This window comes from Artemia sp. Qi Xiang Cuo, chromosome 6, assembly GCF_049724085.1.
Source record: "Artemia sp. Qi Xiang Cuo chromosome 6, ASM4972408v1, whole genome shotgun sequence".
Lineage (NCBI taxonomy): Eukaryota > Metazoa > Arthropoda > Branchiopoda > Anostraca > Artemiidae > Artemia > Artemia sp. Qi Xiang Cuo.
Window position 1 is genome coordinate 65,998,255 of NC_142799.1, and position 25,598 is coordinate 66,023,852.

At 37.1% G+C, this 25,598-nt stretch overlaps 1 protein-coding gene across 3 annotated transcripts in view; it reads left to right on the forward strand.

The window, feature by feature from the left end:
• Nucleotides 1-25,598, forward strand: part of LOC148951521 (uncharacterized) — a 223,414-nt gene that overhangs the window by 167,344 nt on the left and 30,472 nt on the right. For 2 of the 3 annotated variants that reach the window (XM_089090307.1, XM_089090308.1), the window contains exon 5: nt 20,465-20,605. The exons of the other annotated variant lie outside the window; for it this stretch is intronic. In XM_089090307.1, coding sequence (XP_088946433.1) covers nt 20,465-20,605 — 141 coding nt within the window. The remainder of the gene's footprint in view (nt 1-20,464; nt 20,606-25,598) is intronic. 3 annotated transcript variants of the gene reach the window in all.

Here is a 25,598-nt window from a genome sequence, read left to right on the forward strand (position 1 = left end):
CAACAAATTGAGTGGGATAGAGAGAGAGAGAGGAGCAAATCATCCTTGAACTTCATCTTTCTCATGAAAAGCTACTTATTCTCTTTGAAAAGATGTATAGGTCTGTGCAAATAGCATGCTAAGGAACATAAACCCGTAAAATCCATACGACATTGCAAGGGGATACTCACTCTCTTTGAAAAGGTGTAGAGCATCCATAGAATAGCATTGTGATTCTTATAGGACTGGTAGAAATGGAACATAGGTGCGAGGGGCTACTCAATCTCTTTGAAAAGGTGCAGAGCATCAAGCAAATAGAACTTAGATTCCTATAGGACCCGTAGAAATGTTTTCCTATAGCACTCTTGGAATCCAGAAGGCGCAATCTACTATTATATATATATATATATATATATATATATATATATATATATATATATATATATATATATATATATATATATATATATATATATATATATATATATATATATATATATATATATATATATATATATATATATATATATATATATATATATATATATATATATATATATATATATATATATATATATATATATATATTAGTTGCGTGAAAAGCCCATAGGCCATGGCAAAAAATACAACCAAAGAACCATTACAAAGAAATTGCACAAATTATAATCTAATCCTACAGAAATCTACTTCTCTGATTCATCGCGAGACGAAAGAACCGTGCCAACCTTCTGATACCTATAAATCACTCATCCGCACACGCTTTCACCAACCACTCAAAATCATAATCCCCCCTACCAAACACTTCAAGTCTCCAATCACTCAGCTCCTCGCATTCACACATCAAGTGATAAACGCTCTCATATAAACATCCATACATGGACAAAAATAAGGAACAGTCTTTAATATTTCCCTCCGGATAAACTTTCTTCTTTGGACCACTGGCAAACTATCAGCCCTCATTTCAATTAATTTCTTTATTTCATTTTTATTCAACCAACCTTAAAAAACAAAACTTCACCCCAAATCTCCTTCGACTGACAGTAGAGACCCAGTGAATTCGAAAGCGAAAGCTGGGCCCACCATGCCTGTATTTTTTAGTCCTTTAAAATCCTTTCAACTAATCTATTTACTTGCCCCCCCTATCCTCGAGCCCTAAACCCTCCCCCACATATGGCTTAGTCCACTCTGATCTAATACACTCTTAATGTGGTACGGCCACCCCCTACCTGAGCTGCCCTTCAACATTTCTAAATAAACCGCCTACATCACCCGCACCCTAGGCATCATTGATATTTTTTCCCCCAAAGCCTAACCATATTAATTAGCCTACGACTTCTTAAAGAAAACAAACCTAAATCACCTCTAACTACTAAACTATTTGCATTCTTATTTATCCCTAGCCACCTCTTATAATATCCTAATTGCACTGTTTCTAGCCTATTTCCCTTCACATATCCCCAAACCTCAGAACCATAGTGCATTATACCTGAGATTTTAGCCCTGAAAACTTTTTTAACTACTTGGATCTTTCTAATATCCCTAAGCTGACTTCGTAATACCACAGTACAACATGCCTTACCTTTTACCATCCTACTTTCTATTAAAAAAAAACAAGTTTTTTTAACTGAAAGTAAGGAACGACGTTAAAACTTAAAACGAACAGAAATTATTCCGTATATGAAAGGGGCTGTCTACTCCTCAACGCCTCGCTCTTTACGCTAAAGTTTGACTTTCTCACAACTTTATTTTTTTAGAAATAAAAGACTTTAGCGTAAAGAGCGAGGCTTCATATACAGAATAATTTCTGTTCGTTTTAAGTTTTAACGTCGTTCCTTACTTTCAGTTAAAAAAACTTCTTTTTTTATTGTATTTTTGAACGTTTTTGAATTAATGCAGGTTTTGATCTTGGCTCCCCGTAAATGAATAATTAAAACAAAATTTGCATATTGATTTACTTTTATTTGGTTAAATGGCTTTCTCAAAACTTGTTTTATTTTATTTACGAACGTTTTTATTAGTAATAGATATATGTAACTTACAAATTAACTTACGTACCGAACTTCTATATTCATATATTTTTAATACGTATATTCGGGAGTTCACCCCCTAGTAAATACCTTGCTCCTTAAGCTAAAGTTTGAACTTTATTCCAATTCTTTAAAAATGACCGCTTAATCACAAAGGCCGTTAATTAGAATAAATAGCTCTTATGAAAGTACTAAAAAATCTTTGACTTAAAGAGCGAGGTATTGACTTGGGGGTGAACCCAATCATATATGTAATATTTTCTTTTCGTTTTATGTTTTGATGTTGCTGCTGTTGCAGTTGAAAAACTTGTTTTTTTATATTTAATTTTTGATCTTTTTCAAAATAATGCTGGGAACTCCGTCGTCCCCTTCATAGAAGTTTCCCTTCCCCTATGAAAACTGCCTTCATGGAAAGATCCTCCCACAAAACCAACGAGCCCCCCCCCTCCGCACTACCAGAAAAAATCCCCCCTGAAAACGTCCGTATACTTGCCAATAACCAATACTATATGTTTACACTGGGTAAAGTTCAAAACTTTCAGCCCTCCCCCCGGATACTTTGGGGGATTAAGTCATCCTAAAAGACATACTTATAATATTTTCGAACATGCCGAACAAAATGGCTATCTCAAAATTTTGATCGGGTGACTATGGGAAAAAATAAGCTGGGAGGGGGCCTAGTTGCCCTCCATTTTTTTGGTCACTTAAAAAGGGCACTAGAACTTTTAATTTCCATTCCACTGAGCCCTCCCACGATATTCTAGGACCACTGGGTCGATAAGATCACCCCTGGAAAAAAAAACAAAAAAAAAAACAACAAAAAACAAATAAACACTCATCCGTGTTCTTTCTTCTGGCCAAAAATGTAAAATTCCAGATTTTTGTAGATAGGAGCTTGAAACCTCTACAGTAGGGTTTCTCTGATACGCTGAATATGATGGTGTGATTTAGATTAAGGTATTACAACATTTAGAGGGTCTTTCCGCCTTTTTTGGAAAATCATCCAAATTTTCTCAGGCGCGTAACTTTTAATGGGTAGGACTAAACTTGATGAAACTTGTATATTTGAAATCAGCATTAAAATATAATACTTTTGATATATCTATTGGTATTAAAATACCGTTTACTAGAGTTTCGGTTACCATTGAGCCGGGTCGCTCCTTACTTACAGTTCGTTACCACGAACTGTTTGATATAGCTACTAAATAAATTTCCTTTCACCTTAAACTTAACACCTAAATATGGCCATTCCTCCACAATCTAACCCTTCTACCCTTAAAACTAAATTTGACATCCTCCTCGGGTCTACCACATTTACCGAATACTAACACTACGGTTTTATCCACATCAAGTTCTAACTTTTTCCTATCCAAATAATCCTCTGAAATATCAAGTAATTTCTGAAGATTCATTTGTGAATTGGCAACCAAAACAATGTCTTCTGCGAACAACATCCTGCAAATGAAAACAAGATCTAAACTCACCATCAGCGCCTCCTTCTTTTCCATAAATGCCGCAACTGAATTTATAAACAGGGCGAATAATTTAGAAGACAAAGTTCAACCCTGTTTAACCCCTTTGTATCCTCTAACAACCCTTGAAACTTGCTTACCCTCTCTCACAACTACTCTAGTAAACCTATACATTTGAACTAAAACTAACACAAATGGGTTAGTTTCAAAAAGGGCTCATTCGATTGGAAATTTGAATGGCTAGTACGCTTTTTAATAGTCGAAAGTGATTGGAAGGCAATTAACGCCCCTTCCACGCCCACCATTTCCCCAAAACCATCCAATCAAAATTTTGAGATAATCATTTGGTTCAGCGTAGTTGATTTCCAGATAGAAATTATGTTTTTGAGGAGGGAACTCCCCCCACAGCCCTCAGGGCAAGGGTTTTAAGTAATGCCCTGGGGGCATATAAAGTTTTTATAGAAAGCTTTGTCATAAAAACTACAAAAAGGGCTAATTCGATTAGAAACTCAAAGGGCTAGTTCTCTTTTTAATAGTCGAATATGATTGGAGGGTAACTAACCCCCCTCTCAGGACCACCTTTTTCCCAAACACATCCAATGATAATTTTGAGATAGCCATTTGGTTCAACGTGTTTGAAAGTTCTCGAAATTAGATCTTTGAGGATGACACCCCCCCCCCACAGCCCTAAAGGCAAAAGTTGTAACTTGTGCCCTGGGGGCATATAAGGTTTCTATAAAAAGCGTTGTCGTTGAAACTTCAAAATTGGCTCATTCAGTTGGAAATTGTGAGGACTAGTGGCTTTTTTAATAGTCTAAAGTGATTGGAGGGTAACTGACCCCCCTCTCATGCCAAGCATTTCCCCAAACACGTCCAATCAAAATTTTTAGATAACCATTTTCTTCAACGTATTTGAAAGTTCTGCAAATTAGGCATTTGGGGATTGCACTTTCCCCACAGCCCTCCGGGCAGGGGTTGTAAGTTATGGCCAGGGGACAAATGAGATTCTTATAGAAAGCGATGTTGTAGAAACTTCAAAAAGGGCTCATTCTATTGGAAATTGAAAGGGCTAGTGCTCTTTTTAATAGTCAAAAGTTATTGAAGGGCAACTAACCCCTCTCTCACGTCCACTATTTCCCCAAACACATCCAGTCAAAGTTTTGAGTTAGCCATTTTGTTCAACGTAGTTGAAAGTTCTCGGAAATTATGTATTGGACGATTACAACCCCCCCCCCAGAGTAAAGGCTGTAAGTTTTGCCCTGGGGGCATAAAAGGTTTTTACAGATAGCGTTGTCGTACAAATTTCAAAATTGGCTCATTCAATTGGAAATTGTGAGGACTAGTGCCTTTTTTAATACTCGAAAGTGATTGGAGGGTAACTGACCCCTCTGTCATGCCAACCATTTCGTCAAACACGTCCAATCAAAATTTACAAATAACCATTTTGTTCAACGTATTTGAAAGTTCTGTAAATTAGGTATTTGGGGATTGCACTTCCCCCAGAGCACTCAGGAATAATGTTGTAAACTATGCTCTGGGGGAATATAATGTTTTTATTGAAACCTTTGTTTTAGAAACTTGAAAAAGGGCTCATTCGATTGGAAATTCAAAGGGCTAGTGCCCTTTTTAATAGTAAAAAGTGATTGGAGGGCAACAAACCGCCCTCTCATGCCCATCTTTTCGCCAAACACAAGCAATCAAAATTTTGAGATAGTCATTTTGTTCAGCGTAGTTGAAAGTTCTGGAAATTAGATCTTTGAGGATGACAATCCTCCTCCCCCCCTACAGCCTTCAGGGTAAGTGTTGTAAGTTATGCGCTGGGGGCATATAAGGTTCTTATAGAAAGCGTTGTTGTAGAAAGTTCAAAAAGGGCTCATTCGATTGGAAATTGAAATGGCTAGTGCCCTTTTTAATAGTCGAAAGTGATTGGAAGGTAACTAACACCAATTCTAAGCCTACCATTTCCCCTAATACATCCAATCAAAATATTGAGATAGCCATTTAGTTGAAAGTTTTCGAAATTATGTCTTTGAGTAGGAGACTCCCCCCACAGCCCTCAGATCAAAGGTTGTAAGTTATGCCCTGGGGAATTATAAGGTTTAATAGAAAGCTTTATCGTAAAACTTCAAAAAGGGCTCATTCGATTAGAAATTGAAATGGCTAGTGCTCTTTCTAATAGTTGAAAATGATGGGAGGGCAACTAACCCCTCTCTGACACCCATTATTTTCCCAAACACATCCAATTAAAATTTGGAGAAAGCCATTTCGTTCACCGTAGTTCAAAGCTCTGGAAATTATGCTTTTGAGGATGACAAACCCCCCAGAGCCCCCAAGGCAAAGGTTGTAATTTATGCCTTGGGGGCATATAAGGTTTTAACAGATAGCGTTGTTTTAAAACTTCAAAAGGGTCTCCTTCAATTGGAAATTGAGAGGCCTAGTGCCCTTTTTTAAAGTCGAAAGTGATTGGAGGGTAACTAACCTCCCTCTCATGCCCACCATCTCCCCAGATATATCCAATCAAAACTTACATAGCCATTTTGTTCAACGTAGTTGAATGTTCTGGAAATTAGGTCTTTGAGGATGACACTCCCCCCAGAGCCCTCAGGGCTAAGGTTGTAAGTTATGCCTAAAGGGCATATAATGTTTTTATTGAAAGCTTTGTTGCAAAAATTTGAAAAAGGGCTCATTCGATTGGAAATTAAAGGGCTAGTGCCCTTTTCAATAGTAAAAATGATTGGAGGTTAACCCCCCTTACACGCCCACCTTTTCCCAAAACACATCCAATCTAAATTTTGAGATAACTATTTTCTTCAACTTAGTTGAGAATTGTAGAAATTACATCTTTGAGGATGACAACCCCCCACAGTCTTCACGACAAGCGTTGTAACTTGTGCCCTAGGGGCATGCAAGGTTTCTTATAGAAAGTATTGTCGTGGAAACTTCAAAAAGGGCTCATTTGATTGTAAATTGAAATGGCTAATGCCCTTTTTAATGGTCGAAAGTGATTAGAAGGCAACTAATACCCCTTCCAGACCTACCATTTCTCCAAACACATCCAATCAAAATTTTGAGATAACCATTTTGTTCAACGTAGCTGAAAATTCTGGAAATTATGTCTTTCAGCAGGACAGCCCCCCCCCCCCCACAGCCCTCAGGGTAAGGGTTGTAAGTTATTCCCTGGGGGCATATAAGTTTTTATATAATGCGTTGTCGTAGAAACTTCAAAAAGGTCTCATTCGACTGGAAATTGAAAGGGCTAGTGCTCTTTTTCGTAGTCGAAAGTTATTGAAGGACAACTAACGCCCCTCTCACGTCCACCATTACGTTCAACCTAGTTGATTGTTCTGGAAATTAAGTCTTTGGGGATGAAACTTCTCTTCGAGCCCTCAGGGGTCGGGGAGAAGTTATAAGTTATTCCCTGGGGGCATACAAGGTTCTTATAGAAAGCATTGTCTTAGAAACTTCTAAAAGGGCTCATTCGATTGTAAATTGAAATGGCTAGTGTCCTTTTTGATATTGGAAAATGATTGGAGGGCAATTAATCCCCTCTCTCGCTCACCGATTTCCAAACACATGCAATCAAATTTTAAGATGGCCATTTTTTTCAACGTAGTTGAAAGTTCTGGAAATTATGTCTTTGAGCAGGGCACTCCCCCCACAGCCCTCAGGGCAAGGGTTGTAAGTTATGCTCTGGGGACATATACGTTTTTATAGAGAGCGTTGTCGTAGAAACTTCAAAAAGGGCTCATTCGATTGGAAATTGAAATGGCTAGTGTCCTTTTTGATAGTTGAAAATGATTGGAGGGCAACTAATCCCCTCTCACGCTCACCATTTCCCAAACACATACAATCAAATTTTAAGATGGCCATTATTTTCAACGTAGTTGAAAGTTCTGGAAGTTAAGTCTTTGAAGATGACGCCCCCCACCCCCCACAGCCCTCAGGGCAAGGGTTGTAAGTTATGCCCTGGGGGCATATAAGGTTTTTTTTTTATAGAAAGTGATTTTATAGAATCTCCAAAAAGGGCTCATTCGTTTGGATACTGAAATTCGGATACTTTTTAGTTGTCGAAAGTTATTGAAGGGCAACAAACCCCCTCCCACGCCCATCATTTTCCCAAACACATCCAATCAAAGTTTTGAGATAGCCATTTTGTTCAACGTAGTTGAACGTTCTGGAAATTATGTATTTGAGGATGATAAACCACCCAGAGCCCCCATGGCTAAGGTTGTAAGTTATGCCCTGGGGGCATATAAGGTTTATATAGATAGCGTTGTCGTAGAGAATTTCAAAAAGGTGCTCACTAAATTGCAAACTGAGAGGGCTAGTCCGTTTTTAATGGTCGAAAGTGATTTGAGGGTAACTAAACCCTTTCAAGCCCACAATTTTCCCAAACATATCCAATTAAAATTTTGAGATAAACATTTTGCTAAACGTACTTGATAGTTCTGGAAATTAGGTCTTTGAGGATGACAACCCTCCCACAGCCTCCCAAATTTTTTACAGTAAACTCGTATATATGTATTCCTCGAGAACAGAAGGGATTATTTATTATTACTCCCTTCAAAAAATAAAGTTTTTAGTTGCAGCGTTTTTAAAGGCAATCAATAAATACAACACCTGCAATTACAACCTATATATTACAGACTATATCTTTGGCTCTTTAAAATTCTTTCAGATAATTATGAGTTAAGTTTAGGGTCAAGAGCGGATCTTGGGTGGGGCACCTCCCTAATCACACAGAAGACAATCCATAGTCGTTTTGAACTTTGATGCCGCTTTTTAATTTCATTTGAAAAGCTGTTTTAATTCCATTTTAAAGAGGACCACCGACGAAATCTCAACAAGAACGTTTAAGTAAAGAACAATGTTAACACAATGTATTATTAATATTTTTTTTTTTTTTTTTTTTTTTAGACCAGGGCAATTCATATCGAAAGAGTTGTCGTAGAAACTTTAAAAAAAGAAATATTCGATTGGAAACTGAATGGGCTAGTGCCCTTTTTAATAGTCAAAAGTGATGGGAGGGCAACTAACCCCCTTTCCACGTCCACTATTTCCCCAAAACTTTTCAATGAGAATTTTGACATAGCCATTGTTTTTCAACATAGTTGAAGGGTCCGGAAATTATGTATTTCAGGATGACACCCCCCACACAACAGTCCTCAGCCCAAGGGCTGTAAGTTACACCGCGGAGGAAAATAAGGTGTTTTATAGAAAGTATTGTCGTAGGAACTTCAAAACGGGATTATTCGATTGGAAATTGAGAGTACTGGTGCACTTTTTAATAGTCGAAAGTGATTGGAGGGCAACTAACTCTCCTCCCACAACCACCATTTCCCCAAACACTTCCAATAAAAATATTGAGATAGCTATTTTGTCCAATGTAGTTGAAAAGTCCAGAAATTATGTCTTTGAGGATGACAAGCCACCCCCCCCTCCCACAGCCCTCAGGGCAACGGCCTTAAGTTATACCTTGTTGGTATATAAGGTTTTTATAGAAAGTGTTGTCGTAGAAACTTCAAAAAGGGTTTATTCAATAGGAAATTGAAAGGGCTAGTGCCCTTTTTATTAGTCGAAAGTAATCGAAGGACAAATGACCACCCCCCTCCCACGCCCGTCAGTTCTCCAAACACTTCCAAGTCTTGAATTTATGTCTTTGTGGATGAAAAATCCCCCCTTGCCCTCAGGGCAATGGTTGTAATTTATGTCCTGGGGGCATATAAGGTTTTTTATAGAAAGCGTGGTCGTATAAACTTTGTAGGGGGTTCATTGGATTGGAAATGAGAAGCTCTGCTGCTCATTACCCCCCACACCCGTCAGTTCCCCAAAAACTTCCGATCAACGTTTTAATATAGCCATTTTGTTCAACGTAGTTGAAAGGTCTGCCCTGGGAGCATATAAGGTTTTGATAGAAAGTGTTGTTGTAGCAACTTCAAAAAGAGCTTTTTTGATTGGAAATTGAGAGGGCTAGTGCCCTTTTTATTAGTCGAAAGTGATCAGAAGGGAAATGAACCCAGCCCCCCACCCCATCATTTCCCAAATTTCAATCAAATTTTGAGAAGGCCATTTCGTTTGACGTATTTGAAAGGTCCTGAAATTGTATCAGAGAAAAACAAATCCCCCCCCCCCACTGCTCTCAGGGCAAGGGTTGTATGCTATGCCCCGGGGGCATATAAGGTTTTTAATAGAAAGCGTGGTCATAATAACTTTGGAGGGGGTTCATTGGACTGGTAATCAGAATTTCTACTTCTCTTTTTAAGAGTCAAAGTGATCGGAGGGCAGCTACAACCCCCCCCCCCCCCCACTCACACATACACGCACACGCCGTATTGTCCAGAAATGCATGTAATAGATATTTTAAGATAGCCATTTGATTGAAAATAGTCTAAATATCATATAACACGGCTTTTGGGGTTGAAACAAACCCCAGAGTCTAGGAGCGGGGGTTGAAAGTTAAGCCCAGGGCGTATTTTAGGTTTTTATGGAAGGAATGGTTGTATAAACTTTAAAAGAGGCTCATTTGGTTATAAATTGGAAGTTCTAGTTCCCTTTTAAGAGTCAAAAGTGACGAAGGGCAGCTAATCCCCTCTCCGACTACCCCTGTTCATCAAACAAATCTGATCAAAATTGTGAGATAGTGTCCCCCTCCCCCTAGCGTAGTCTGAAGTAGTGTAATTTACTTAATTAACTCAAGTTTTCGTTAATTAAACTTGCTCCAAACGCAAGTTTATCGGATCAAGCTATTTTGCCCCCCCCCCCTAAAAAAATTTTCGGATTAACCTATTTTGCGCCTCCCCTAAAAAAAATCCTGGATCCGCCCCTGTGAGATAGCACTTCTGCTCAAAATAGTCTCTTCTTCAAAATAGTCAAAACAATGACTCTAGGGTTGACATGACCCCCAATTCCCTTGGGATAGGGTTGTAAGCCTCAGCCTCGGGTCGTATAAGGATTTTGTTCATTTGATTTGAAATTGAAAGTTATAACATCCTTTTTAAGAGTCAAAAGCGAATTGAGAACAACTAGCCCCCCCCCCCCAACGTTCATCATTCCCCCAAACACATCCAATTAAAATTTGAAGATAGCAAGTTTGTTGATTGTAGTTGAAGAGTCCGGAAATTATTTCTTTGAGCAAGACACCCCTGCCCCCACAGATTTCAGGGAAGGGGTTGTAAGTTATGCCTCGGGGGCAAATAAGGTTTTTATAGAAAGGATGGTTGTACATACTTCGGTGGGGACTCATTGGATTCGTAATCTCAATTTCTAGTGCCCTTTTTAATAGTCAAAGTGATATAAAAATGTCTTTTGGGGCTAAAACAAACCACCAGAACCTAGGTACGAGGGTTGTAAGCTAAGCCGCGGGGTACTGAAAGTTTTTCTGGAAGGGATGGTTGTTTAACTTTAGAAGAGGCTCATTTGGTTGAGAATCTGGAAGTTGTTTTTTCCTTTTTAAGTGTCAAAACTGATGGAGGGCATTTAGACCCTCCCCCCCCCCTCCCCGACAACTCCTCTTTTCACCAAACACATTTGATTGAAATTGTCAGATAGTGATTCTGTTCAAAATAGTTAAAAATTACGTATAATAATATCTCTAGGAGTGACACCCCCCCCCCCAGCGCCGTGCGGATAGGGTTGTAAGTTATGCCATGAGGGCATATACGGTTTTTATGGAATGGGCGGTCGTATAAACTTCAGAATGGGCTTATTTGATTTGAAATGGGAAGTTATAATGCCTTTTGAATTGAAGTTATCAAGTATTTTGCAATAGGTTGCATCAAGACGCTGGGTAATTGTAGACAGAGAAAAGCCAAGACAGATAGTCCAAGTAATTGAGAGGCAAATGTTTAAATGGCTGGGGCACGGCCAAAATCCGGCAAATGTTTAAATGGCTGGGGCACGGGTAAATGGCAGGAGTATGTATGACTCTCTTATTGGACACATAATTGTCAGGTTAGTTTTTGAAAAGGCATGCCTGCCAAGAGTCTAAGGCATGCTGATCAAGAATTCAAAAATTGACATAAGACCGTTAGATTGCCTCTAACAAGAGGCAAACCAGGAACGCCCGCCTATAGTCTTAAGAGGGTTGACCAAGAGTCAAAGTGATCTGAGACCAACCAGCCCCCCCTCCTCCAAGCTCGTCATTTCCCTTGACACCTCGAATCAAAATTTGGAGATAACCATGTTATTCATCGTAGTTGAAGGTTTTGGAATTTATGTCTGTGAGGAAGACACCCCCCCCTACAGATCTCAGGAAAGGGTTGTAAATTATGCCCTGAGGCATATTAGGTCCTTATAGAAAGGGTGGTTGTATGTGCTTCGAAGGGGATTCATTGGATTGGTAACCAGAAGTTCAAGTGCCCTTTTTAAGAGTAAAAGTGGTCAGATCGCAGCTATACACACACGCACAAAACGTCGTGTTTTCCCGAGATGTATCTAACTGATATTTTGAAAATGTCCTTTTATTCAAAATAGTCCAAATATCATATAACAAGGCTTTTGAAGTTGATACAAACCACCAGAGCCTGAGGGCGAGGGTTGTAAATTGGGGCATTTAAGGTTCTTATGGAAAGGATGGTTGTATAAACTTTAGCGGTGGCTCATTTGGTTTAAATTGGAAGTTGTAGTTGCCTTTTAAGAGTCGATAGTGATGGAGGTCAAGTAGCCCCCCTCCCCCCACCCCCCAACTACTTCTCTTTTCACCAAATGTATCTGATCGAAATTGTGTAAGAGCAATTTTGTTTAAAATAGTCCAAATAACATATGACAATGCCTCCTGGATTGGCACAACCCCCCAGAACCCTGGGGCAAGGGATTTAAGTTATGCCCTTGGGGAATATTTTATGGAATAGGTGGTCGTATTAAATTCAGACGGGTCTCATTTGATTTTAAATTGGAAGTTATAGTGCCCTTTTTAAGAGTAAAAGTGATTTGAGAGACCCCCCACCGCCCATCATTTCTCATGACAAAGATCCAAACAAAGTTATGAGACATCCCTTTTTTTCAGTATTGTTGAAAGGTACAGTAGTTATGCGTAGCAATAGTTGTTTTAACAGTAGTTGCATTAGTACCAGTATACAAATAGCACCTGTTTTTCAACATTCTCTTCAACACGCGATGAAATTTTTAACTTAATACCACCAACCGGTCCTGAAGCATCACTCATACGCAAAGTATAAACACATACAACAAGTACTGACTAAACTCTCCAAAAGTGACCCCGCGTACCTCAGCGCCTCTAGAGGAAAAATGCTGTACTACTTAATCGCTCCGACCCAATGAAATAAATTTAATACAGCTTTTACGGAACAAGTATAATCACCTACGGAACTTACGGAACTATCCCCCAGGTTCGCATAGGTATGGAATCGTCTCTGGAGACGCGGACAAAGGGTCACTTTTTTTGTGTGGAGAGGATAGGTTTTGTCAGTTGTATGTGATAGGTTTTGTCAGTTGTACTTGTTGTATGTGTTTATACTTTGCTCATACGTCTTCTTGACAACCTGTATTGGCATAGTGTGTTTGAATTTACTTCAATACAGTTACAATATTGCCCAAAATTGTTGCCTTAATTCTCTTAGGTTTATTAGCAGTAGCACCAGTAGTTATAGTAGTAGCAGTAGGAGTACAGTTAATAGTAGCAGTATTAGCATTAATATCAGTAGTAGTAGTAGCAGTAAAAATAATAGTAGCAGTTGTAGTAGTGGTAGGAGTAGAAGCAGTCGTATTATGATGCAAATTTTATCTTTTGGTTAGTTCAACACCCCCCACAACAAGCGTTGTAAGTTTTAATTTCACACACGAAACTGTTCCTAAGATATTGCTGATATGCCCTTTTGACAACCTGTATACGGATGGTAGGTTGTCATCCGTACAACAGAAATATTCTCTGAAAATGTCACCTTCGTACCTTCAAAGGTTGTGGATTTTGAACTAGCCAGAAGACGCTGTGTGTATACATTTAATGCTGCTTTTACGGTTACTGTAACGAACGACACTAATGACATTAAGTTGAAACTTGTAAGGAAATTTTAGAGGGAGTTTCAATTAGGGGTAGGAATTAAAAGGGCATATAAGCAATAAACGGCATATAAGGACATAGGCAGTGATGCTCTATCATAGCTTTTAATATCACTGATATTCTAAAGGAGATAATTTGATTGAAAATTAAAAGTTCTAGTACCCTCTTAAGAGTCAAAGGTGATTAGAGGGCAATCAGCCGTCCTCTTTAGCTCATAATTTTCCAGACACTTCCAATCAAAATTTTAAGACAACCATTTTGTTTAGCATGGCTGAACAGTCTGGTAACTATATCTCTAGGGTTATTGGCTTGGTCACCCCCCCCCCAGTTATGTAATTTGCCCATTGTGCTTAAAAACTAAATGTTGCTTTAAAATTAAATCCAAACCCACTGTTTTGTATTCTGGTTGCCAATAAGACAACTCAGCAACATACCAAGAACGACTGAGGGTATCAAGCTCAAACTTTCGGGGCTACTTCTATTACTACTTCTGCTCCTAAAATTTTACTAAATCAAAAGAGTGTAAGTGTATCCAGGCTGTGAAAGAGCATAGATATAATATTTTGGGAATGGTATTAAGTTTGTATATGACAAAATTAAACACTACTATTTGTGTCATGGTTTTCAAAAGGGGTTGTGTTGTTTTAAATTGCTGAAAAAGTTTTTCAGCATACAAATAGCAAGCAAAACTATAAATTCTTGAAAAAATGGAAAAATTAAAACTATTATTTTTTTCCTCTAAAAAAATCCTATGTCAATATAAAACAATTAGAAATTAATTTAAAAAAAATTCCACAGAATAGCTTTTTTTAAAAAAAAGTAAAAAACTCCATTAAACCAAAAATGAACAAAATAGAATCAAATGATCTACCAAACATACAACTACCACAAATCAGCCTTAATGTATAAATGAAACCAAAAACGAACTGAAATTACAATAAATAATCGAATCAAACTCAAAACGAGCAGAAATTAACATGAGTAGGGTTCAAAATCCTTATGCTTTCGAAAAGCCAGAATATAATTAATTTGCACTTTACTGAAAAAAAAATGAATGTGCATTGTCAGTTTAATATACATATGCTGACATTTATTCTTTAAAATCTATATTAATTTTTGATTTCTTAAAGTTATTAACTCCTTACCTTCAGTTAAAAAAACTAATTTATTTTAATTTAATTTATTTAATTAATGCAGCTTTGATACCAATTTTGGCAAAAACCGAAACCAATTTTATAAAAAAATATTTTATTTTGTGCTTAATATTGAAAATAAGCATGAAAATTATAGTAACATTTTGAACTGATGCGCTTTCAGCAATTAATATCATTATACATCAAATATTCAGTTAAATTAATTAGCTCTTTTTAAAGTTGTTAAAGACAAATATAGTTTCACTACAAACAAGTGTTTGGATACTACCTCCTTTCCTAACTCTAAATAAAAACCAAAAGCCTACTAAAAATACAATTACAGTGAAATAAGTTCTTGAACTGATGGATCTTTCAACAATTAATATCATTATACATCAAATATTCAATTTGATGTTGTTTATACCTTCCAAGACTGTTCAAGACGCATATAGTTCTCAGTAAAGCGCCAGTGACGCAGTAGGCTTTAGACTTTTACAGTGAGAGAAGGAGGTCATACCCAAACTCTTGTTTGTAGTGATTTTTGTTCGTTTCAAGCTTCATTTACATATTCAATTTAAGTTTCACTCGTTTTTAGATTTATTTATTAGTATACATTAATATCTATTGTGTTTTTCTTTGCATTGATTATTTATTTAATTTCTGTTCGTTTTAAGTTTCATTTATAATTAAATAGGAAAGTATTTTTTTTTGTTTAGCTTGATTTTCATATTCAATCTAAGCATTACTCGCTTTAAGATCTATTTATTCATTGATAGTATTACTTGTTGTACGTTTTTGCTATGATTGTTTATTTAATTTCTGTTCGTTTTGGGTTTCATTTATTCTTTAATAGTAATTTCTGAGTTTGAATTTTAAAAGGTATTTGTATCTGCTGAGCTTAAGTTTAAAATGGCCTTTACTTTTCTTTGAAAAACTTCTTTTTTGGAAAGTTTATTTTTGATTAACTTTTGTCCGTTTTTGATTGCAAACAATTTCAAGTTTTTGAAAATTCCTTTTTTCAAAATCAAACTTTGAAAAAAAAATCAAATATTCATCAAAGTATCAAAACTGGTATCAAAGTAACAATATCAAAGTGAAAAATGGGTTTGTGTCAACCTCGGAGTTTTTGTTATCTGATGTTAATATTTTGTTGAATTATTTTTAACAAAATTACTATCTCAAAATTTTTATCGGATGGGTTTGGGAAAATACGGTTGGGGGGGGGGGACTAATTAAGCTTCGGTCTCTTTTGACTCTTTAAAAGTGAACCAGAACTTTCTTTTTTCAATCAAATGAGCCCTCTCTGAAGTTTATACGAGTATACTTTCTATAAGAACCATATATATACCCAGAGTATAACTTACAACGCCTGTCCCTGGGTACTGGGGGGTTGTGTCGACCCCGGAGTTTTAATATCTGGTGGTTGAACTATTTTTAACAAAATTGTAACCTCAAATTTTTATCGGATGGGTTTATCCATCCGATACACCCAAAGGCGTGGAGGGCGGGACGGGCTAGTTGCCCTCCGATCTTTTTTCACTCTGAGAAAATGAACTACAACTTTTAATTCCCATTCAAATGAACCCTCTCTGAAGTTTATACGAGCATACCTTCCATAAGAACAACATACGGCCCCAGGATATAGCTTACAATGCCTGCCCACCAGAGTTTTGTTATTTGCCCTTTTGAACTATTTTGAAAAAATGGCTCTCTCAAAGTTCTTATCGGATGGGTTTGAGGAAAATAGGGCGTGGAAAGGGGGGTTAGTTGCCCTCCAATCTCTTTTGACTCTTAAAAATTTAATGAGAACTTTCAATTTCCAATCATATGAGCCCTCGAAAGTTTATACGAGCATACCTTCCATAAGAACCATATATGCCCCCAGAACAAAACTTACAACGCCTGCCCCGGGCCGTGGGGGGGAGGGGTCGACACAGGAGTTTTTCTTATCTGACCTTTAAACTATTTTTAACGAAATGGCTACCTCAAATTTTTTATAAGATGTATTTGGGAAAAACGGGCTTGGGGGGCCAGTTGCCCTCCAATCACTTTTGACTCTTAAAAAGGCACTAGAACTCTCGATTTCCAATAGAATGAGCCCATTTTGAAGTTTATACGACGACCCCTTCTATGTGAAGTACCTCTTGGAAAAGAAATAAATGGAGTGTGGGGGGAGGCTAGCTCCCCTCCAATCACTGTTGACTCTTAAAAAGTGAATTGAAACTTTCAATTTCGAATCAAATGAGCCCTCTAGGTAGTTTATACGAGCATCTCTTTCATAAGAACCATATCTGCCCTTAGGGCATAGCTTAGAACGCCTTCCCCTGGGCCCGGGGGGGTGTATTGACACCCGATTTTTTCTTACCACACCTTTGAACTATTTTTAACAAAATGTCTATCTCAAAATTTTCATCAGATGGGTTTGGAAAAAGAAGGCGTGGGGGTGGGGGTGGGGGGGGGGGCTAGATGCCCTTGGATCCCATCGACTATTAAAAAGTGAGCTCGAACTGCCAATTTTCAATCAAATGAGCGCTCTCTGAAGTTTATACGAGTATCCCTTTCATACGCATCATATATGCCCCAGGGCGTAACTTACAACGCCTACCCCTGGGCCCTGGGGGGTTGTGACGATACCTGAGTTTTGTTATCTGACTTTTTAGCAATTTTTAACTTAATGGCTATCTCAAAATTTTTATTGATGCATTTGGGGAAAAAGATTCGTGGGGGGCTAGTTGCCCTCAAACCTCTTTTGACTCTAAAAAACTGAACTAGAACTTTCAATTTCCAATCAAATGAGCCATATTTGAAGTTTTCACGAGCATCCCTTCAATAAGAACCATATATTCCCCCAGGGTATAACTTACAACACTTGCCCTCGTGCCCTGGGGGGGCTGTGTCGACCCTGGAGTTTTCGTTATATGGTCTTAGAACTATTTTTTTTAAGAAAAAAAGCTATCTCAAAGTTATTATCGGATATGTTTGAAGAAAAAAGGGCATGGGGGGCTAGGTGCCCTTCAATCTCTTTTGACTATTAAAAAGTGAGCTAGAACTTTCAATTTCCAATCAAATGAGCCCTCTTTGAAGTTAATACGAGCATCCCTTCCTTAAACCCATATATGCCCCCAGGGCATAACTTACAAAGCCTGCTTCCGGGCCCTGGGGGGTTGTGGTGACACCAGAATTTTTGTTCTTTGATCTTTGTACTATTTTTAACAAAATGGCTTTCTTAAAATTTTTATTGGATGCATTAGGGAAAAAGAGTTTTTTTGGGAGGGGGGAGCTGGTTACCCTTCAATATCTTTTGACGCTTAAAAAGTGAAATAGAACTTTCAATTTCCAATCAAATGAGCCCTATCTGAAGTTTATACGAGCATTCCCTCCGTAAGAACCATATATGCCCCTAAGGCAAACCCTTGCCCCTGAAGACTGTGGGGGGAGTGTCCTGCTCAAACATATAATTTCCAGAACTTTCAACTACGTTGAATAAAATGGCTATATCAAAATTTTGATTGGATGTGTTTGGGGAAATGGTGGGCGTGGAAGGAGTGTCAGTTGCCTTAGAATCACTTTCGACTATTAAAAAGGGAACTAGCCATTTAAATTTCCAATCGAATGAGCCCTTTCTGAAGTTTTCTACGACAACGCCGTCTATGCAAAACCTCATATGCCCCCAGGGCATAGTTTACAACCCTTGTCCTGAAGGCTGTGGGAGAGTGTCCTTCTCAAAAACATAATTTCTATCTGGAAATCAACTACGCTGAACAAAATGGTTATCCCAAAATTTTGATTGGATGTGTTTTGGGAAAAAGTGGGCGTGGAAGGGGTGTTAGTTGCCTTCCAATCACTTTCGACTATAGGGCACAAGCCATTCCAGTTTCTAAGTGAATTAGCCCTTTTCGAAATTTCTACGACAACTTTTTCGATGCGAAGTGCCCTGCTCTGAAGGTAAAAAGTAATAAATATACATTGTGCCAACATCGTTCTTATATTCCCCCCGGGCATAACTTAAAACCCTAGCCCTGAGGTTTGTGGGAGAGTGTCCTCCTCAAAAACATATTTTCTAACTGGAAATCAACTACGCTGAACAATATGGCTATCTAGAAGTTTTTATTGCATGTTTTTGGAGAAATGATGGGCATGAGGGGGGGAGCTAGTTGCCCTCCAATAACTTTCGACTATTAAAAAGGGCACTAGAACTCTCGATTTCCAATCGAATGAGCCCCCTTCGAAGTTTCTACGACGACCCCTTCCATATGAAGTGCCTTTTCGCCGGGTATTGAGCTGGCTCGATCCTTACCTACAGTTCGTCATTGCCACTTACTGTTTGATAAAAGTGAACACATTTAAAGATTGTTTTGAGTAAAGTACAAATTATGTTCTGGCTTTTAGAAAGCACAAGGGTTTTGAAGCTTACTCGTGGTAATTTCTGCTCGTTTTGAGTTTGACTAGGTTATTAATTGTAATATCTGCCCGTATTGGGTTTCAAATATTCATTGATTCTGACTTGTGGTAGTTGTATGCTTGGTAGACCATTTGATTTATTTTGTTCATTTTTGGTTTGATGGAGTTCTTTAATTTGTTTTGGAAAAATTTGTTTTTTGGAAAAAGCTTTTTTTTAATTAGTTATTTGAACAGGAAGTTTCTTGCGAAAATTGTTTGGTAACAATTTTTCTACAAATCAAATATCCCTGAGATAAGGAAGAAATATGAAATTAATTCTTTGGGAGAATCTTAAAGAGTTAGAATAGTTGCTGGAGTAAGTTTTTGGGAGAATTAACTGCACAATATTTAAAAACTGATTATACAATAAAGCCATATTGACATTTTTACAGGGTGTAAACATTGGTAAGAAATTCTCGACTGCTATTATATGCTGCAATTATAAATTTTAAACTTTCAATTAAAAAATGGTTCTGTTGGCTTTCGAAAAAATCTTTAAAAATAAGCCAGCCTATAAATGAACTGCTCAAATAGGGGTAAATCCTTTTAATAGACAATGACAAATTTCACAAAAACATGTTAGATATTTTCGTCCTACTGATGATGGTATTACTGATCACGGTCACTGCATATGCGACCGAAATATCTAGTATTTTTTTGTGAAATTTATCACTGTCTATTAAAGGATTTATCCCTATATGAAGGTGTTTATTTATCGTCATAGAAATGCAGTGTGATCTTCGAAATTATAAAAGCTAGCCTAGTTGGCTATCCTGAATTTTTAGTTCCAAGCTTTTTATTGTCCAATTAATACCTTTCTGAATGTTCTCAGCAAACAATTTTTGTTAGATAATACTGTGTTTCTAGCAATTTATCAGAAAATCGTCAGTACGTACTGTTATTATAACAAACGGTGGAACAATCAAAGAAATATCATGGATAATTTTTTTAATAAATTTTCAATTGTTTAAGTAGAATTATATTCTGCTACACAAAACTTTCTAGTTTAGTATCTCGGTTCGCTACAATATTTAAATCTGCATTCGTTCCATAAGATGGTATTTATTAGGGAAGGGGGAGCATACTAAATTCACACATATGTTTAGAAAGTTTTGGGTATCTGGTTTTTCGTGTATCTGGATTGGCCCCAGTTGGGCTCTAATTGGTGCACGTTGGCCTACACAAAGACAAAACTGAATAACCGGTGTTTAGAAGAAGGAATATTTAATCAAAAATGAATGTTTTGACAGAAAAAGCATGTAGTACTAGTAAGTGCCAAATCTATCAAAACATTTTTCATGTGCTCCATGTTAAAATTGATATCCTCGTTGTTTGGTAATTAAGGATACTTTGTATATCCCTCGCTAACTTAAAAACGCTTTTTTCTTTTGCTAGCTCCAACTACAACACCACCAACTACAACAACAACTCCAACGACGACTACACCAACCACCACCACACCAGTAACTACAACAACACCGACTACAACAACAACACCAACTACGACGACAACAGTAGCAACAACTACTACAACAAGTAAGTTTAGAAGAAGTTCTTCCAATCAGTTTTTTTCCGGTGGTAATAAGTGATACAATTTTAAGATTAGTAAAATGGGTTTAGATCCCTCAGGTCCCTTAGATTAAGAGTTTTAATTAAGCCTTGTTTCCTTGTTAGGTCAAGTCTTTTTCCTTCAAATTAAAATGACAAAGACAAGAAATAGAGCTCAAAGCGAAGCCAGAAAAGAGCAGTTTCTTCCAAATAAAACCTGATTTGATTTGCTTTTAGGGCTTAATCAAACTGTTTTAACTTCGCATTTTTCATCCTTAAAAATAAAAACTCTCCAAATTAAAAAACTTCTGGGGAGTCATAAATGCATGAAGGCAGTAGATTTTGGACGAAATTCATTGATAAAATACGAAACAAAAACAATGAAAAAAGTACTTGCAAATGGGAAAACAATTAAAAAAAAAAATTTCTATAAATATGCGATCGTTGGAGTCAAGAATTATTCCAAAGAAGGTTATAAAATTTGTCATTGATATTATAAAATTAAATGATAATCAAAAGCTCTGCTTTTGCAAATATTACCCAAGAAATAAAACGAAACGAGTGTCAGGAATATGAAATTCACTGACACATATATTAACCCCCCCCCCCATAGAAAAAGAGGTGAATATTTGATGAACACAGTAATCTGTATTAGATAAAATAGCCACTCCCGATATTAGCTAGACTAAAACATGTTTCAAGTAAGTATAAAATTAAAAACAAATTCTACTGAGATTAAGGAACAATAATAAAACTCAAAACAAATAGAGATTATTGGGGGATATTAGAGGGGGATGGCCCCTCCTTAATACCCGTTTCTTCATGCTGAAGTTTCTTAACACTTTAAAAAAAATCTGATGATCATTAAACGGCCCTGGCGTTTCAGAAGTTGTTCTTAAAGAATTTGGGCAAAACATTGAACTTTAGCGTAAAGAGCAGGGTATTGAAGAGGGGATAGATAATAATTATTTTCTTACTTTCAGTAGAAAAAACGTTGTTTTTTTTAATTTGATATCTGATTATTTTTCATATAATCCTAGGAAATCATCCCCCCTCCCAAAAAAAAGAAAAATATCCTCCATGAAGAGTTCCACCCGTGTAAAATTCTTCACCTAGGAAATTACACCCGGTCAATTCCATCCTCGCTGCAAATTCCCTCCAGAAAATTTCTTCCGGAGGAGTTGGCCTGAAAAATTCTCCTTAGCATGCATGCATATTTGAAAAAAAAATTACAAAAAAAGACAAGAAAAATTATTTTACAGTTTGTTTAAAAACACTCTGACTTTTGCTGGTAGGAGGGATTTCTTCATAGGGTCCATCCTGGCAACTCACCTGCAAAGACAGTTCATAAGGTTACTACAATCATGAAGGTTTCTTCGCAACATTAAGTAATTATTTAGTGGGAGAATAATGTCAGTATGTATAGAATTCAGGTTAGGTCAAGCTGTGATTAATATTACTTCGACAATTACGATAAAAATCTCCAGCAATTGCAGTAGCGTAGACAGGATATTATTTTCGGAGGAAGGCCTAGAATATGAAAGAGGGATTGCTCCTTGTTCACATCAAGTAGAAGTAATTTTAAATTATTGTGGGCTAGGGTAGTTTTAGCAGGATGGAAGTAGAACAGGTTGCAAAATTAGTCCAACAGAGTTTAAGGAGGCCAGGAAATATAGACATAATATACCCGAAAAGATAGCTCAGTTTTCCTGAAGCTTTATGCAAGAGTCAAGAAGGAGTGGAGTGAGGGTTTTTATTTTAATGTTGGACTTACGAAAGATTCATCAAAATTGTGGGTGGAGTTAAGGTCTTGCTTAAAAGCAAACGATTGCGTGCTCGAAACAAAAGTTACAACTTCCAAAATTTGAAGGAATCTAAAACTGATCAATAGGATGTAAAAAAAAATGTTTGCTTCTTTGCGAAAAAGGTCAGACTTCGAAGCGAAAGCCTTTGTTGTTGCTATTGGTAGATTCAGAATTTAGAAAAATGCACAATTCGACCAAATTTGCTTTTTAGAGGTATGGACAGTACTTGAGTAGGCTGGAAAGCTTGCTTGAAGAAAAAATTGTATGTTCATAGATGAAAGTTATTCTATTCAATTTAATTTATGTAACAAACCGCTCCGTGACGCTGAGTAAGCCTTTTTGAATCTCGTACTCGATGCCGAAAACCCAGTATAACATGAATCATGTAAGTATGGCCTCCAGCAATGTTTTGCATTCGCCAATCTCCACGAGGTCTACATAAACGACGATTTTGTGTCGAAAGCCCTGCTCACCTGAAAGAAAAAAACTGTTTGGAACGTCTCCCAAGCTTTAAACAGCGATGACAACAGGGGTAAAAGGTTCTTTACCCTAAAAACCATATGAAGGAAAAACCTAAACGGCAATAGAACCTGTTTTACCATTGTTTGTTAAATTAAAAGCAGGAATTCTGAAGTAGAAAAGCACACACGAATAAAAATATCTATTGTTGGTTTCGCGTAGACAAGTGGTTCGCAGTTATTGTGAGGTTAAGGAGAACATCACGAACTAATGAGGAGGAAAACAAAAGGTGAAGAATCCAACAACACCTAATCAATCCAATTAAACAAACGTACTGACTGACGCTCAATATTCATCAGTAACATAATTAAGGTAAATCAGGCACCAGAAATATTTCTACGGCATCTATTGGCCCTTAATAAAATTTGGCAGTCATTAATAAAAAAAACATGTTTTTTTTCAACTAAAAGTAAGGAGCAACATTAAAACTTAAAACGAGCAGAAAGTATTACGTATATGAAAGGGAATGCCCCCTTCTCAATACCTCGCTTTTTACGCTAAAGTATTTTAGTGCTTTAAAAAAATCTTCTTATTGTTCTAATTAAACAACCCTTTTGTTCTTAAACTGTTGAAACAAAATCAAAACTTGAGCGTAAGGAGCAAGGCTTTGTGGAGGGACAATCGTCTTCGCATACGTAATAATTTATGTCCGTTTTAAGTCATAATGTTGCTGTTTACTTTCAGTTGAAAAAAACTTGTTTTTCTTGTTTAATCTCTGATCGTTTTTTAAATAATGTCTAGAAATCTGGCCCACGTCCTGTCAGAAATCCTCTTCCAGGCGGAAATATCCTCTAGACAATTCAATCCTGGTTACAATTTATCCTGGACAATTACCATTTAGAACTTCACGCGCAAAATTGAGACGGAAAAGAGAAAGCAAGACATAAAAAAAAATATTTCCCATAGGAATTCTGGCAAATTCCCCGAGTAGGTTATTTCTTCTGACAAGTTCACCTAATCAAAAAATTCCCATGGAAGATACAGTTGGAAAACACCCCAGCAGAAAATTTGTCCCCTCACCCGAAATTGAGTACATACTTCCCAATAACACATACTAAGCGTAAAGGAATGACGGATTTTATAACAGAAGGACCTTTCCCCTGAATATTCTTGTTGAAGGACAGGAGATAATGCACTTGAAGATGCATGAACTTAAATAGACGTCCATTTAACGAATTGTCAAAACTACTGATGCAAGGTTGTCAACAGCCGACGTCTAAACCGAGTGCAAATGAACACCAAACAAGAGTGATTTTTGCTCATAAAGAGTGCAAGTAAAAAAATTGCATCCAATCCTCTCTGAGATAAAAAAGAGTTTATATCACGCGAAAAGTGTGCAAGTTGGCAAGCCTGTTCCGTGGGTTAGATGTACTTCTGACAAAGTTGCCAACTACTGACGTTTAAAGCAAATAAAAACTAACATAAAAAAAGAGTGATTTTCACTCTTTTGCATCTCCTCTGAGGAAAAAAACGAGTGCATTTCACACGAAAAGTGTTTAAGTTGGCAACCCTGTAAAACAACCTGACAAAACAACTTTTAACCTCAATTTTCAGTTTCTTTGTCTCTTGCTTTAGTTTTGATAATTCGATTCCTGTTATTTGAGTAGAATTTTAAGCCTTATCAATGTTTTTTTTCAAAATGTAGGAAATGTATTTGCATATCTTTAAAACTTTACAAATTGGGATTGAGCAAAGTTCTGAAGCTGAAAACAATTTTGTTGTACTTTATTTAAGCAGAATATCTATTTTGCAAGGCTTCACTTTTACAACACACAGATTTTTAAAGGTCATCAGAGGTTAGGACCCTCTAGAGGGAGAGGTGGAGGTAAACACTACAAAACACCTTCATGGGGCATACTTTAGCCTGTAGACCCATCCCTAAAAGTCTCATTTTCCTAAGCTAACCTCTTTGCAAGATAGCCAAAAGTAGCTAAAGTAGAATTTTACCATTCTATCTGCAAAGTTCAGACGGCTTATATTGACCTTATATAAAACTAAAAAAATCAAAAACTTACCTTTCAGAAATAAGTCCACAACCACAACAACCACAAGTGAAAAGTCTTCGTTTGTGTAGCTTTTAAACCCGGAAGACCCCCCTTTTCGAAATTTTTGCATTGTAAATAGGTCATGCCCCCGGGTATTTTGCTGTCCTGGTATGATGCTCTAATTAAAACAAGCGCAAGAGCTGTATGTCATTAGCTCCTCCCAGAACGCTGAACGAGTTTAAATATATATTCGAGGAATGTAAAAATACGGCAGAAGTACCTATACACTAAAAAAGTGTCACGCTAATCCAACAACTAGAAAGTACGCTGATCAAACGTGAAATAATGCTGTCAACGTGAAAGTACGTTTCGCGTGCTTTCATTCAAAACAAAAAGATTCGTTTTTAATTAATTCCAGATCGTTTTCAAGGTGATGGTACAGTAGAGTCCTCTCCATGTGGAATATTTTCCCAGAAATCCTCCTTCCCCCCAATAGTAGGTTTCTCAAACTGAAAGTTTCCCTATGGAGAATTTCTCTTGATTATAATTCCTTCATGGAGAATTTCTCCCGAGAAAAATCCGCCTTCCACGTAAATCCCCCACAGAATTTCAACGTTGCTGAAAATTTAACCCGGACAATTCCATCAGAAAACCCCCACACGTTAAATAGGG